The sequence below is a fragment of the Balearica regulorum genome, chromosome 18, assembly GCF_011004875.1.
Source record: "Balearica regulorum gibbericeps isolate bBalReg1 chromosome 18, bBalReg1.pri, whole genome shotgun sequence".
Lineage (NCBI taxonomy): Eukaryota > Metazoa > Chordata > Aves > Gruiformes > Gruidae > Balearica > Balearica regulorum.
Window position 1 is genome coordinate 12771015 of NC_046201.1, and position 12938 is coordinate 12783952.

Below are 12938 nucleotides of genomic sequence, written 5' to 3' on the forward strand. Positions count from 1 at the left end.
GCAATTCAGAGCCCTGTGAATCCTTTATTTCCCTAATGGAGTTTCCTAGTAAATAGCTTTGAACTCAGATCCTTGTCTCTACAACAGATATGCTTCTGCCTAACTGGCACTTCACAATTAACAGCATTATCTTGTTAAACCTGAAGAGGTGTGGGAAGGCTCAGCCATCATTTTAAAGCATTTTATTGCTTAGAAAGTGTTTACAATAGGCTACAGAAGTGGTAAATGAAGCCCAGTGCTGCATTCAGATGTCTGATTAGCTCAGCCACATGAAAATGCCAATAATTCAGGATCTGCCTATTTTGGATGCCATTTCTTTAGCAGTAGCCTCAAAGCACCCAAGTTTTTTAAGAGGGGGAAGGGAAGGGAAGGGGGAAGGGGGAAGGGGGAAAGGGGAAGGGGAAAAGGGGAAAGGGGAAGGGGGAAAGGGGAAAGGGAAGAAAATATTTGGAGTGAAATGGAAAACTAATCAGAAGACTGAAGTTCCTATTCATGTAGATGCAGCTGTAATTGTCCTCAGTGAAGACACAATTTCACTCAGGAGTGAAGTTGTGAGAGTAAGTGGCTGCATAGTGTTTTCAGGAGAGAGAAAACTCTGTTGTTTCCCTTCTGGAACAATTAATGTGTTCAAATTATGTCTGCTACTGTTTTAAATGCTTCCATTTCACACACACAAGTGTCTCCATCTATGTGCAACCTTTTATCAGTCAGCTCCTGTAGTGTGTGAACAATGTTAGTTGAGAAGAGGACAAACAGTTTGGAAGTTTGGATATTTTCTGTGATTTAATTTGTAAATTAGCTTTGCTGTAGTCATGCTGGAAGCCCTTGCTGTTCTTAGCTACCCTGCGTGACTGCAGCCCTAGACCTGGCGGAAACCCAGAGGGACTGGCACAGGGACCACAGGCTACTGTACAAAGTGCGTAGAGGGACAGAGACCTTGGATGGGGAAATATCTCACTTTCTAAGACTTTCAGGAAAGAAGTGGCTGTATAGTAATTCAGCCATACTCAATGAAGTTATCAGCTGCAAATGTCAATGACAGGTCATCAAAAAATGCAACAGGCTCATTACACACTACCCAGTTTGCAACTTTCAAAAATAGATTTAATAACGTATCAATAAGGTAATAAATGGTGGGTAAAATAATCGATAAAATATGTGATGGACACCTAGTTGAACACAAGCTAGCAATGTGCTCTTGTGGCAAAGAAGACCACCAGCATCCTGGGCTGTATTCAGAGGAGCATTGCCAGCAGGTCAAGGGAGGTGATCCTTCCTCTCTGCTCAGTACTGGGGAGAAACATCTGTAGTGCTGGGACCAGTGATGGGCTCCCCAGTACAGGAGAGACACGGACAAACTAGAGAGGGTCCAGCAAAGAGCCAGGAAGATGTTTAAGGGACTGAAACATCTGTTGTAATGGGAGAGGCTGGGAGCTGAGTCTTTTCAGCCTGGAGAAGCGAAGGCTCAAGGGAATCTCATCAATGTATGCAAAAAAATAATGGATAAGTAAAGAAGATAGAGCCAGGCTCTTCTCAGTGGTGCTCAGTGACAGGGCAAGAGGCAATAAGCACAAATTGTAATACAGAAAATTCCAATTAAACATAAGAAAAAAACTTTCTTACTGTGAGGGTGGTTGAATACTGGAAGAGGATTTGCAGAGAGGATTTGGAGTCTCTGTTCTTGGAGACACTCAAAACCCTAATGAACATGGTCCTGGGCAACCCACTCTAGATGACTCTGCTTTGAGCAGCAGGTTGGACTAGATGATCTCCAAAGGTGCCTCCAGCCTTAGTGAGTCTGTGATTTTATGACCTTAATAACAGAAAACAGTTGCTCTCAGGAGAAAGACATCCCTAATGTACACTGTACAAAACAGCTGCCTTTGCAACCAAAACCCTAAAAATTCTGCACAGAGGAGACTGCTCCAAAGCTGTGTGTCTGGCAAGTCCAGCAGCCCTGTTGCTGGCTATATTGACTAAACACCAGTCCAACAGTCATATTCAAAACACATTTCTGCTTGACAGTGTCATGAACTGAATCTGATTAAGTCTATACATACCAGCCCAGACCCACAGCTTTTCAGAGGCACTGAATATTTAGATTAACTAAAAGAATAATCAAATTGATGACTGACAAGCCTCATGATCTAGAAATATTTACATGTGGAAGAGTTTTCTAGTAATACATTGTTTTCTTAGTCCCACAAAAAATAGGAAAGATCTATAGAAGTTGAAGCCAGATGATTCATTTAACACCTAAAGCATATAGTGGTTTTTGGTAACAAAGACTAAAAACACTGCAGCTGTTTCTTTCAGGCATGTATCAGACTTACTACCACATACAGTCTTTTAAAATCATATTACTGAAAAGGTCCAGAAACAGTTAAAATCTAATGCAGAAATTGGTGAACGGGATTCTGTATCATGCTTGCTGGAAACTAGACAAGAAGTGTCCCACCTGATCCCATATCTCTGCAAATCCCTCCAGACTGTTACAGGGATTCCAGAAATATCCAGGTTTTCATTTGTCCCACCCACCCTCTGGTCCAGTTTTCACTTTAAAGTGAAATTAGACGATATGGAGGAAGAGGTACTGAAGTAAAGTCACAAAAGTAGTTGCTGCAGGGTTTGTGCTTGCTCAAAGTAACCAGCAGTGGAGGATCTGAAGGAAAATTCTAACTTAGGCAACCTGTAGGCCACTTATTCAAGGGCACTTTAGGTGTCTGTGTGAACCTGGTCTCCTTTCAAGGTTTGCTCATCACATATTGGTAGCGAGGCTAATATCCTTTCTATATTTTCAGCTGTCTGTGTGTATAATGAGTGCCTATTTTCTAGATGGAGAAGTAAGCAAGCTAAGGTATACAGTCTGTTGTCATCCAAATAAATAACCTCTGATTTCAATCCTGGCTATACACGGGCTGTGCAGGGAGATGAGTTTCCAGTGAGATAAAGTAGCAGCCAATATGGACTTCTCAGAAACAAATCATGTCAAGCTAACCTTATTTTTATTTTTTTTTTACTGTGTTTTGTGGCCAGGGAGAAATAGCTTATATTAAGGATCATGACCTTACCAAGATTTTCAGCAGTTTCTGGGAAAGTAATGTGAGATTAATTTGAGAAGCATGTTCCTAATGAACCTCTATAGGGTAGATGCCATAATGGCTGAATAACTCTAAAAGGTAACTAAATATCAGTAGAAAGATGAACTGATGTGGTTCTGTATTTAGTCTTTTTGTTACTGGTGGAAAAGGAATTTGTTTATTAAAGTTGCAGATGATATGAAGCTTGGATGACCATAAATCTATTAGAGGATGGGATTAGAATTTAAAATGTTCTTGACAAATTGGAGAAATAGACTGAAAATAAATTGATTAAATGGAGAAAAATGCTATGCATTGGACCAAAACAGGAATGCTAAAAATCCTTGTATATGTTGAAGAACAATTGGACAGGTATTAGTTCTTTGGAAAAGCAACAAAAGGATCACAAACTTTACATGAACAAGGAAAATAAAAATATCATCCAAGTTTTTGTGAACAAGAGATGACTGGGAAAAATCCAACCACTCCACTCTGTACTGGTAAGGTCTCCTCTCAGAAACATGTCCCAGACTGTATTCCAGACTCGAAAAGGAGCTAGGTCAATTGGAGAGAGCACAGGATACTGCAATGACAATCAAAGGCAAAGCAAGTTTTATAGGGAAACATAAAGGAAACGGCATTGTTTAGCTGGAAGAATAAAGTTAAGGGAACGTGTAGGAACAGCTTAGTCATAAAGAGCTATTGCAGAAGTAAGGGGGATTTTCTCCATGTCCCTAATAGACAGAAAAGAACCAATTGGCCTAAAAAGCAGTAAGAAAGAGGTAATGAAACAGATCTTCTGGGGAGAAAGTAAAATATCAATGATAGTTTTTTAAGAATAGCAGACTGGACATCAGACTAGCCCATCCTGCACCAGGAGAGCATGAGATGCCAGAAGATTTCTTGAAATCTCTTCTCACCATGCGTTACTACAGTTCCATAATGGGTTGAAAATACCCAGACAAAGAGTTCATTCCTTATTGAAAGCTTGTCTGGAAACTAAAGATGAAAGAAGTTTATCAGCAGTCCCTTATGTAATGGTTTTATTACAGTGAGAAAGTTGTTTTCCAACCCAAAGGGTAGTTACTAACCATGACTGTAGCAGTCGTTCTGCCATTGATCGTTCTGCCATTGATCTTTCCTCTTACTTTGCAGCACGGTGCATTTAATATTGAATGCATCAGGTCTTACAGGATTTTCACTTCCCAGGGGAGGGAGTCTGCGTGCAGCTATTTAACTCTACCTCCTGTGTTTATGAGGCCACTTATTTGATCTTTCCTTGAACTCACACTGGACATTGTTGTTGTGGTTGCGGTCACAGTGGGGGAGTCTGGTTTTCGTGTAGTTGGGGTTAACGTCCTGAAAACCTCCGTGCTGGATGGTGATGGAACAGTGGAGTAGGGCTGCGAGGTTCTAGCAGTTCCCAGGAATGCACCACCAATGTTGGTACACCAGTTGTGTTTTGTTCCTGTCTGGACACGCTTCTTACCTTTGCAGATAACTCTAATTTGCAGGCTCAGCAGAAGGGGAGCAGTTTCCCATTATCGTGTTCTTCTTGCATCTGGAATTTTAAGTGAACTACATAACAGAATCTTCTGCTTTCTTAAGCATTTTCTTCTCCTTTCTTTAATCATGCTGAGATTTCCTGTGAATACTGTGAGCTGTAATTATCATCTGCAGATCAGTGCGTATGCTAAGCTGTTTCTTAAAGGGATTTTTTTTTTTCTGTGAATTTCAGATGACCAAGAACAAAATTATAATCACCTGATACTAAACAGTGCCACCCAGACACCTACACATGGTAAGAGAAAACAAAGAGCAAAATTACACATGTTGTAACTTTCCTCTGCCAGCCAGTAACATTTACTGGTATCCAAGTATGTTTAATGTTAATAGAAATGTTCCTATGGCAATGATGCATGAATGATGGTTTCCATTAACATTAAACATAGGACCATATTTTTAAATAGTGCACAAAATGAAATATGGCTCAGTCTTTTATAATTTTACCTATTGACCTTGTGTTTCCCCATGTCTGATGATTGCTCCTTTCTCCCTTCCACATCAGCAAGGTGCTGTCAGATTTAACCAGCCAAAACAGTAAAAATGATAATCGAAGAAAAGTCTATCTTGTCAGCCAAGCCACTCAACTTACAGTGCTGCTTGTGCATATTTCTAAGATAGGTTAGAAGCACAGTGAACATGGGACAAGGGCTCCTAATCTGACATGATTTTGGCATAGCAATATGTGGCCAGAGTTTGGGTTCACAGCTAAATCAAAGACTTCCAACCTATACTTGCATGGGTCTGGTTGGAATAACCTACTGAAGCCCCTGATTCACTGCACAATGTCTCTCTAGTTTGTAGTATGCAGGATAGGTAAAGACCATTAGAAGATTCAGGACTCCCACGGCCCAATTTCATAAACAGAAGTGCCTCTTTCTAAACCACTTCCAGTGGTTGCTTTCACACCCTTCCAAATCCTCTTTATTTTATTATGGAAACATGACATTTCTCTGACCCTAGGAACTTATGAAACCCAGAGTACCTGTCATGTCCCTATGCCCACCACAGTGTAGAGCAGCACTGACCTATCCCCATAAACTCAGAAGTGACACCTCAGGAGATGTCTGGGGCAGCCTATTGCCACCATATAACCTGTCCGGTCATCCCTCTAAAGGGTGAGAGCACCCCTTCCAGAGTTCCTCCAAAGCTTTCATGGATTTGATCTTTGTACCCAAACAGCTTCACATGTGTTAACACTCCTTCTGACAGTGCTCTTTCTGAGCTCTGAAAAAACACAATTTTAATTTGTCTTACCTCTGCACATGACTCAGCACATTTATTGGCACCTCTCTATACAGCCCTCAACCTAATAAACTTGGGGATGTCCCATGTCATCCTTTAGCCAGTTTCAAGAATTCAGATGCTATTCAAAGACACTCCTTTCGTTTCCCCGTTGTTTCCACCATCTCATCCCAACCTGGAGATATTTCTTCATTTCCTCCATGGCCAGAAACCCTGCCCCTCTCAGCTCAGCCCTGTCCCTCCAGCCATTCTGACTTCTCTGCCCTAGCTCCCTCCTCCTTTTGATTTCCTCGGCCCCAGATTAGCAGTTGAGTGTGGGCAGCATGTCCCTTCCTGCATCACAGCAATCACAGACCACAACAGTCAAATCACCTGCAGCTTCCTGGCTCCGTCCAAATCCAGACCAGCCGCTGCCACCCAAATCAGTGGTTCCCTTTGTCTCTGTGCAGTCTGTCCAACCTCTGAATGAACCCTCGCGTCCTCTCTGCTTTCTTCCCTCTTCTGCCGCTACCTTGTCTTGGTCTTGTCTTTGTTCTTCCCTGCACCTTTTACCCTTTGAATGTGCTATATTCCTCCAGCATTTGCAGCTGGAACCTTCCTTCTTCTGAGTTACCAGTAAGTGATGGGTAAATCTCATCATAATATACACTTCTGGCAGCTCTGAATCTCTGTATTTGGTACTCTTTTTGTTCTGGCATTTGTTTTTTTAATCCTGAAACTTCATCTTGATAACTATTCTGGAACTGATTTATTTTGAGTTGTGTTTCTTGTATAGAAATTTCCATGCTGCTTTGCTGCAAAAAAGGGTGGGAGAACAATTGCCCTTGAAAAGGTCACCTAAAACCTTGGGTGTTTCTCCTTCCCAGAGGGTTGGTCAGGCAGCTCCTCAGCCTGCAAGTTACTTTCAGTTGTACGATTACCTTTATTAGTTGTTTGTTATTTGTTTTTCCGTCTCCCAAAAGGCACAGGAGAAACAATGTCAGCTCTAAACCTGGCAGTAACACAAGAACATTTACTAAACCTGAATTGACAGCCTCAATGCTGAAATGCTCTTCAGACTACTTATTTTGTTTCCTTTTTTACATTCCTGAGAAGAAAAGAAAAAAAAGCTGGAGTAATAGGGTTGAAATTGTATTGTCTTCTCTCTGGTCTTACTACTTGTTCTCAAATCTAGCACATGTTGGGTTCTGAGATCTGCCCCAGCAGAGCCAGATGAATCCCATTTACCTGTGTCTCTGCCCAGAAGTTTTAATGTAGCTCCATCATCAGATCACTATTGCATTCACTAACTCAAGGTGCTAAAACAGTTAAACTTCCCTTTGGCCCTGACAGATGCTTTTCTTTTTTAAGTACTTGAGAGACAAAAATCAAAGCAGATATACTCATGATCTTGGATTACACACTTTCACTTTTTTTTCTCCAGTCATTTCTTGCATTTACTGTATCTTAATAATTTGATTGTACAAAGTGGCTTGAATGATCTGACTACAAATAATTTTATGATTCAGAGTTATATTTTATTCCTAAATTATCCATATGGTCATGGACACTTTTGTTCATGATATTCATGTGTGCTATTGTTGGTGAGCCATTGCTTGGTGAGTCTAAAAAGATATTTGGACCTTTCAAATAAGGCATCAAAAGAGCTTGCTGTATTTATAATTACTACTGAAATTCTGAGATAGTTCAGCAACACCACAGATTTAATTTAATTCCCTTCCTGGGTAGGACATGGTGTATATTTTCTGTGTGATTATGCAAATGTGTAGGTGGACATGGGCTGTCTTTCTGAGCACCATGTTCATGAGCTCTGTCCCTTAGCCCATCTCTAGCACCCACCATGCACTGACACCATCTGAAGGAGCAGAAGAAGGGAAAGAAGCCAGTGTGAGTCTCAATACATGCCCCGTGTTGCACGTGGCCTGAATTCAGTTCACTCTTAACTGAAGTAAAACTAGCAGAGGAAGGTTCTCAGGCTACCAGCATAGAGCAAGCAGGGCAGTGGCTGAAGGTGACAGACAACACTTCAGCCTGAGCAGCCAGAAAATTCCTTCCATGCCTGGAGGAGCTCCCTACAGCCTCCCCAAGGACTGTGTCACCCAGCGAGGATGTGCTTGACCTGGTATATGTGAAGGGATGCATGAGCTGTTGAAAACTGGAATACCTGTCAGGATGAGAGCTCAGCTGCTGAAGGTTGGTGATCTCTCTCCCATCTCCTACCATCATAGGAACTTCACAGGTTTCTTACCTTCTCCAGTAATTCCCATTACACTGAGTTTCCAAACACATACAACCTGGGACTGAGCAGCAGAGGCTCTCCACAACCCAGCGGTGGCAGACATGGGGCCCAGCGCTCTGCTTTTTCAAAAAAAGAAAAAGCAGATTTGACCTTAGTGCTCTGAGATTTTCAGCTTCAACTTCAGGTTCCCAGGGTTAGAACCCCAAGACCCTCTGTTTTAACCTGACTTGGGAGATTGCCACTCTTTGCACACAGCTTCTCAAAGCAAAGGATGTGCCCATTGCAGTGGGTTGTGCGGCCATGAGATCACTGATGTGATTACACTGAACTCTTTCGATGCAGGAAGGAATAACTACTAATTAATGGTAGGAGCGCATATAATCTGTTCTGTCAGGCTGCTATCATTTAATTAGCGTAGTGCTGTTTGCAGCACAGTTAACACAGTGTGAGAAGAAAGTCTCCCTTTTCTCCCTGCCTGGCTAGCACAGAGGGTGAAACATGTGAGTGTCCCGGTTTTGGAAGATGTGATTGTTGGGGAAAACAATTTCCAATGGAGACCAAGAGAAATGACCACAGGCAAGTGAGTCTGTCAGCCCATGGTCTGCAATACCAGGATTTCATTTCTGCTGTTGTTGAGGGCTCTGAATTAGCCAGCATGACTTTCAGTATCCCACATCTTAAACCAGTCTTGATTTTGTATTCATGCACCTAATTCATTTCTAGGACACTGTCCCATTATAGAGGAATCTATAGTCCTTTAGAAACCTCAGCCTAAATTCTGCTTTCAGTGACGGATTTCAGACCTCAATTCCACCAAAATCAGAATTTTGATGTGGATTTCCTTAGACATCAGCTGCAGATTTTAGCTGCAAATGAAGAACTGTACAGCTGTTTTTGGAAAGGTAGTGATTTTGTATGTAAAAGGTGAATGTGAGTGCTCAAGTACTACTTTCTAAGCATAATTAAGTTTTACATACAAAATGCAGGTAAATCTTTTGAGATACTGATTTATCTTTCTTAGCTATTCAGTCTTTATACAAAATAAGCACATAAAATTATTTTCCTATAAAAACATTAAAATGTGAAGAAAAAAAAAAGAAGCTAGGGGCACAAAACAGAACTGAGTCAGTATAGCATTAGCTATAACAGAAATATATGTTGACTGCCTGGGCTTAGTTTCTGTAAAGCTTATTACTTTATTTTTTACTGCTACTGAAGTTTAATCTCATTATATTTAGTGCATATTTAATTATGCTTACCAAAAGAGTCTTGTATAAACATTTTTTACATCTATATAAATAACAAGCACATTGCTAAATAATATAGTTAGTAGGAAGTTCATATCATAATTTTTATGTCAGTTCATTGCGTTTGATAATCATCTCAAAAAATACTTGCTAAACCACCATAAGCAACAAATGGCTTCACTTCAAGTTTTTAATTTGGCCAAGTATTTTTCCATAGATGATGTCTGGATTTGCTCTGATGGAGGCAAATTTCATTTTATAGCTGTACCCATGTGAACTTTAAACAAATTCCTATATACATATGCATGTATGTATGTGTCTTTTTTATATTCCTTCCTTCCTTCCTTCCTTCTTTCCTTCCTTCCTTCCTTCCTTCCTTCCTTCCTTCCTTCCTTCCTTCCTTCCTATTTCTTTTTCTTCTTTCATTCATCCACCCATCTTTTCTTTCTTTCCTTTCTTTTTCTTTCTTTTCTTTCTTTCTTTTCTCTCTCTCTTTCTCTCTTTCTCTCTTTCTCTCTTTCTCTCTTTCTCTCTTTCTCTTCATTTCAAAAATCCAGGGCATATTCCTTCCCACACAGTAATAAGGCTTTGGGGGATATATTGCTGAAATAATTCTTGCATCAATTTTCTAACATCAGACCAGAAGCTTCAATTTGGGACAATCCCAGAAGATATGAAAATGACTCCCTATACTGTCACATCTCCTCCAGCAATTTGTTGAGAGTTTTGTGTCTATTGTGTTTAAGACACTGTTTACAAAATCATAACAATTAAGGACAGTTTAAATTAGATTTATCCCCAGTAGAAATATATGTGAGGAAATTAGAAGATAATCAGCTCTCTAGAATATAACCTACAGAACAAATCGGCATGTTACGTACACTGCTCTTTCTGCAAAGCAGCAGGACTTTAATGAAAGCAGGAAGAGAGATGAACCAGGTAATGTGACAGGACTGGACAACATAGTGCCAGCTTTTTGATGCATACGAGTTGCCATTTGTGATGGGGATACCAGCTGCTGATTCAGTAGCTTTGAGCACCAACTTTGCAAAGCAAAGTACACAGATTGTCTGTTGCAACACAGCTACAGTTACACAATTACAAAGCAGACTGAGCAAAGTCATTAGTGAATCAGGATCACCATTTATCTGTCTTGACCTGAGAATTTGCTAACAATGTCCTACAGTGCAGACCCAACCTTTGTGCAGGGTATGTGTTGGTTTGTTGGGGCCATGGTTGGACTTAAATGATGTGATGAACTTCTGAGGACACGTGTGATGACCTTCCTTTAGTCAGTGATGTAGAGGGCAGAGAACAACCCTGGGGCTGAGAACAGATAAAGAATTGCAACAGCAACTTCCTTTAGAACGCTCAGCAACTGAAGCAACTGGTCTTTGCTTTTTAGACTAAACACATTGTGTGTTTGGACAAAGAAATCACTCTTTTCATGGTCTTGGTACGGCAGGGCTAAAACAGCCTCCCAGCTCAAGGTGCAGCCCATCTGCTGAGTATGGAGGCCTTAACTTGCAGATGAATGCTGTTATGCCACCCATGACATGGCCCATGTTCCACCCAGCAAGCAACTATCGTAAATAAAACACCGAGGCTCATGGAGTAAAACTCAGCTGTGTAACTGTGTCTCCACCCTCATCTGTGAGAGGAACCCGAGGAGATTCTCTCTGTGACAATACAGTTGACAAGCAAAGGTCCAACATGAGCTGAATAGCTCTGACAGTGGCCTCAGGTTCCTCTAACAAGAGCAGAAGATCTTGAACCATAAGCAAGGGGAAGCAGCGTCTTTATTCCTAGTGAATGTGAGACCGGTGAAAAAGACCAAAAGTTCTGGAAGCAAAATCAAAGCATTATAAAAATCAGAGCACGTAAAACTGCTGAGACAAAGGGGTTTTTTGTCACGTCATTGCTAGAAGTGCTATCAATGTAGAGCTCACTAGGACTCCACCAGAAGGTTGTGGTGGTCCCTGCACTGCCTTCAGCCTGTCTGGGGGCTTGTGCCTCACCCTAATCCCAAAGGGCTGAAAGGAGACAGTCACACACAGCCCATTCAGGATGGATGATTTGTTTCTCTCAGCAGCTAGAGCTAGTTTTGGCCCACCTTCCATGTCTGCTGCCAGGACCAAACATGCTGATGCATTTTCCTTTTTGAACCAGCTTCCCCTCCGTGCAATGGCAAGCTTTGAGCGTGACACACTCGCAGAGGTGGAAGGAGTTAACACACTGACAGTTTTCAATTGTACAGTCTCAAATTCAGCAAGAATGAGTCCTAGTCCCAGTTCTGCACAGTTCTACATGCTGGCTGCTCTGGTGCCAGCGCTATGTATTGTTTTCTGCATCCCCATGAACAGGCAGTGAACTCAGGGAGAAGTGAATATATCTTTTGCTGTGATTACTAAGTCCAATTCTACTTTCTGCAGTTTTTCCTTTGATTTTAATTGGCAACATCATTCCTCTCACCCCGTGTCGCAGTGTGTAACTATGCTATGTTCAGTTAAGCACTTTGTGTACTCAGAAGCATCTTCATGTTAATACCCACTGGGTGATACCATTCAGGTATATTATTATGCTGTGTGTATATATTGTAGCATTTAAGGGCATCATCTTGCAATGTGCTGGTGTACCTCATCCTCTTTGCATCGTACGCCTTCAGATAGCTGCTCAGTTCTCAGCCATGAGCTCTGAAAGACCTAATCCTAGCACCGTCCTGATATACAGAGGGTTTTTTATCACCAGCTGAATTTAAAATCCCACATCTCCAGCTCATATAAATGAGGGCAGCTATTCACTGGAGAGCTGCTGATTTACACCACGGAGGATCTGACCTGGAAATGTATAAAGCTCTTTGAGATTCTTCGTGAGAGATGCAAAAGCCTATTAATAACAGTGTTTGTAACATAAAAAAAGAAGTGTGAAAACAAAGATAGTTCCCCTGCAAACACTGAAAATATATGTTACAAATTTTACTTCGAGTCTGTGAACATCAGTTCTTTGCCTGCTATAACAGCATGTCACTTCCAGGATGGCTCAGGAGGTGCTAAGTCTTGGCACAGAAGGCTACCAAACGTCATCAGCTACTACCAGATTTTCCTGAGGAACATGGTCCTTTGCAAGGGCTTGCATCAGAATCAGAGAAGACTTTCTGTCTGAGCCTTCAAATGGCTGAGCAGAAGGCAGTGCTGGGGGAGCAGTGTGTGCTTTGACAGAGGACTGAAGCTATGCTGAGCTGAAGCTGAGCAGCAGAAGGCTTGGTTGTATCAGCTTCTCCTAGGTGACATTGTTTGCTTTCTCTGGGTGAATGTTTTAAAAGGCATCTGTGGAAATGTCTTGCAAAATTCACACAACATATGTGCAGACTCATATGCAAATACAGAGCACATTCTTTTTGCCACTTGAGCTTTGTTTAAAACTTTGCCATACATTCACTTTTCTTTTTGTCTTGGATATCATCTGTTCCTGTCCTTGTACATGAAAATTTCTGTGCCGCATGTAAATACACTTTGAAACAGAAACTGTCTTCCAAGAACAGGGGCAGAGCAAGACACTTCAAGA

General features: G+C 41.3%; 1 protein-coding gene across 3 annotated transcripts in view; it reads left to right on the forward strand.

Annotated features, from left to right (window-relative positions):
* The window catches only part of SHISA6 (shisa family member 6), a 264004-nt gene that overhangs the window by 230899 nt on the left and 20167 nt on the right, over window positions 1-12938 (forward strand). For 2 of the 3 annotated variants that reach the window (XM_075770404.1, XM_075770402.1), the window contains exon 5: window positions 4819-4881. The exons of the other annotated variant lie outside the window; for it this stretch is intronic. In XM_075770404.1, the coding sequence (XP_075626519.1) occupies window positions 4819-4881 (63 nt within the window). The remainder of the gene's footprint in view (window positions 1-4818; window positions 4882-12938) is intronic. 3 annotated transcript variants of the gene reach the window in all.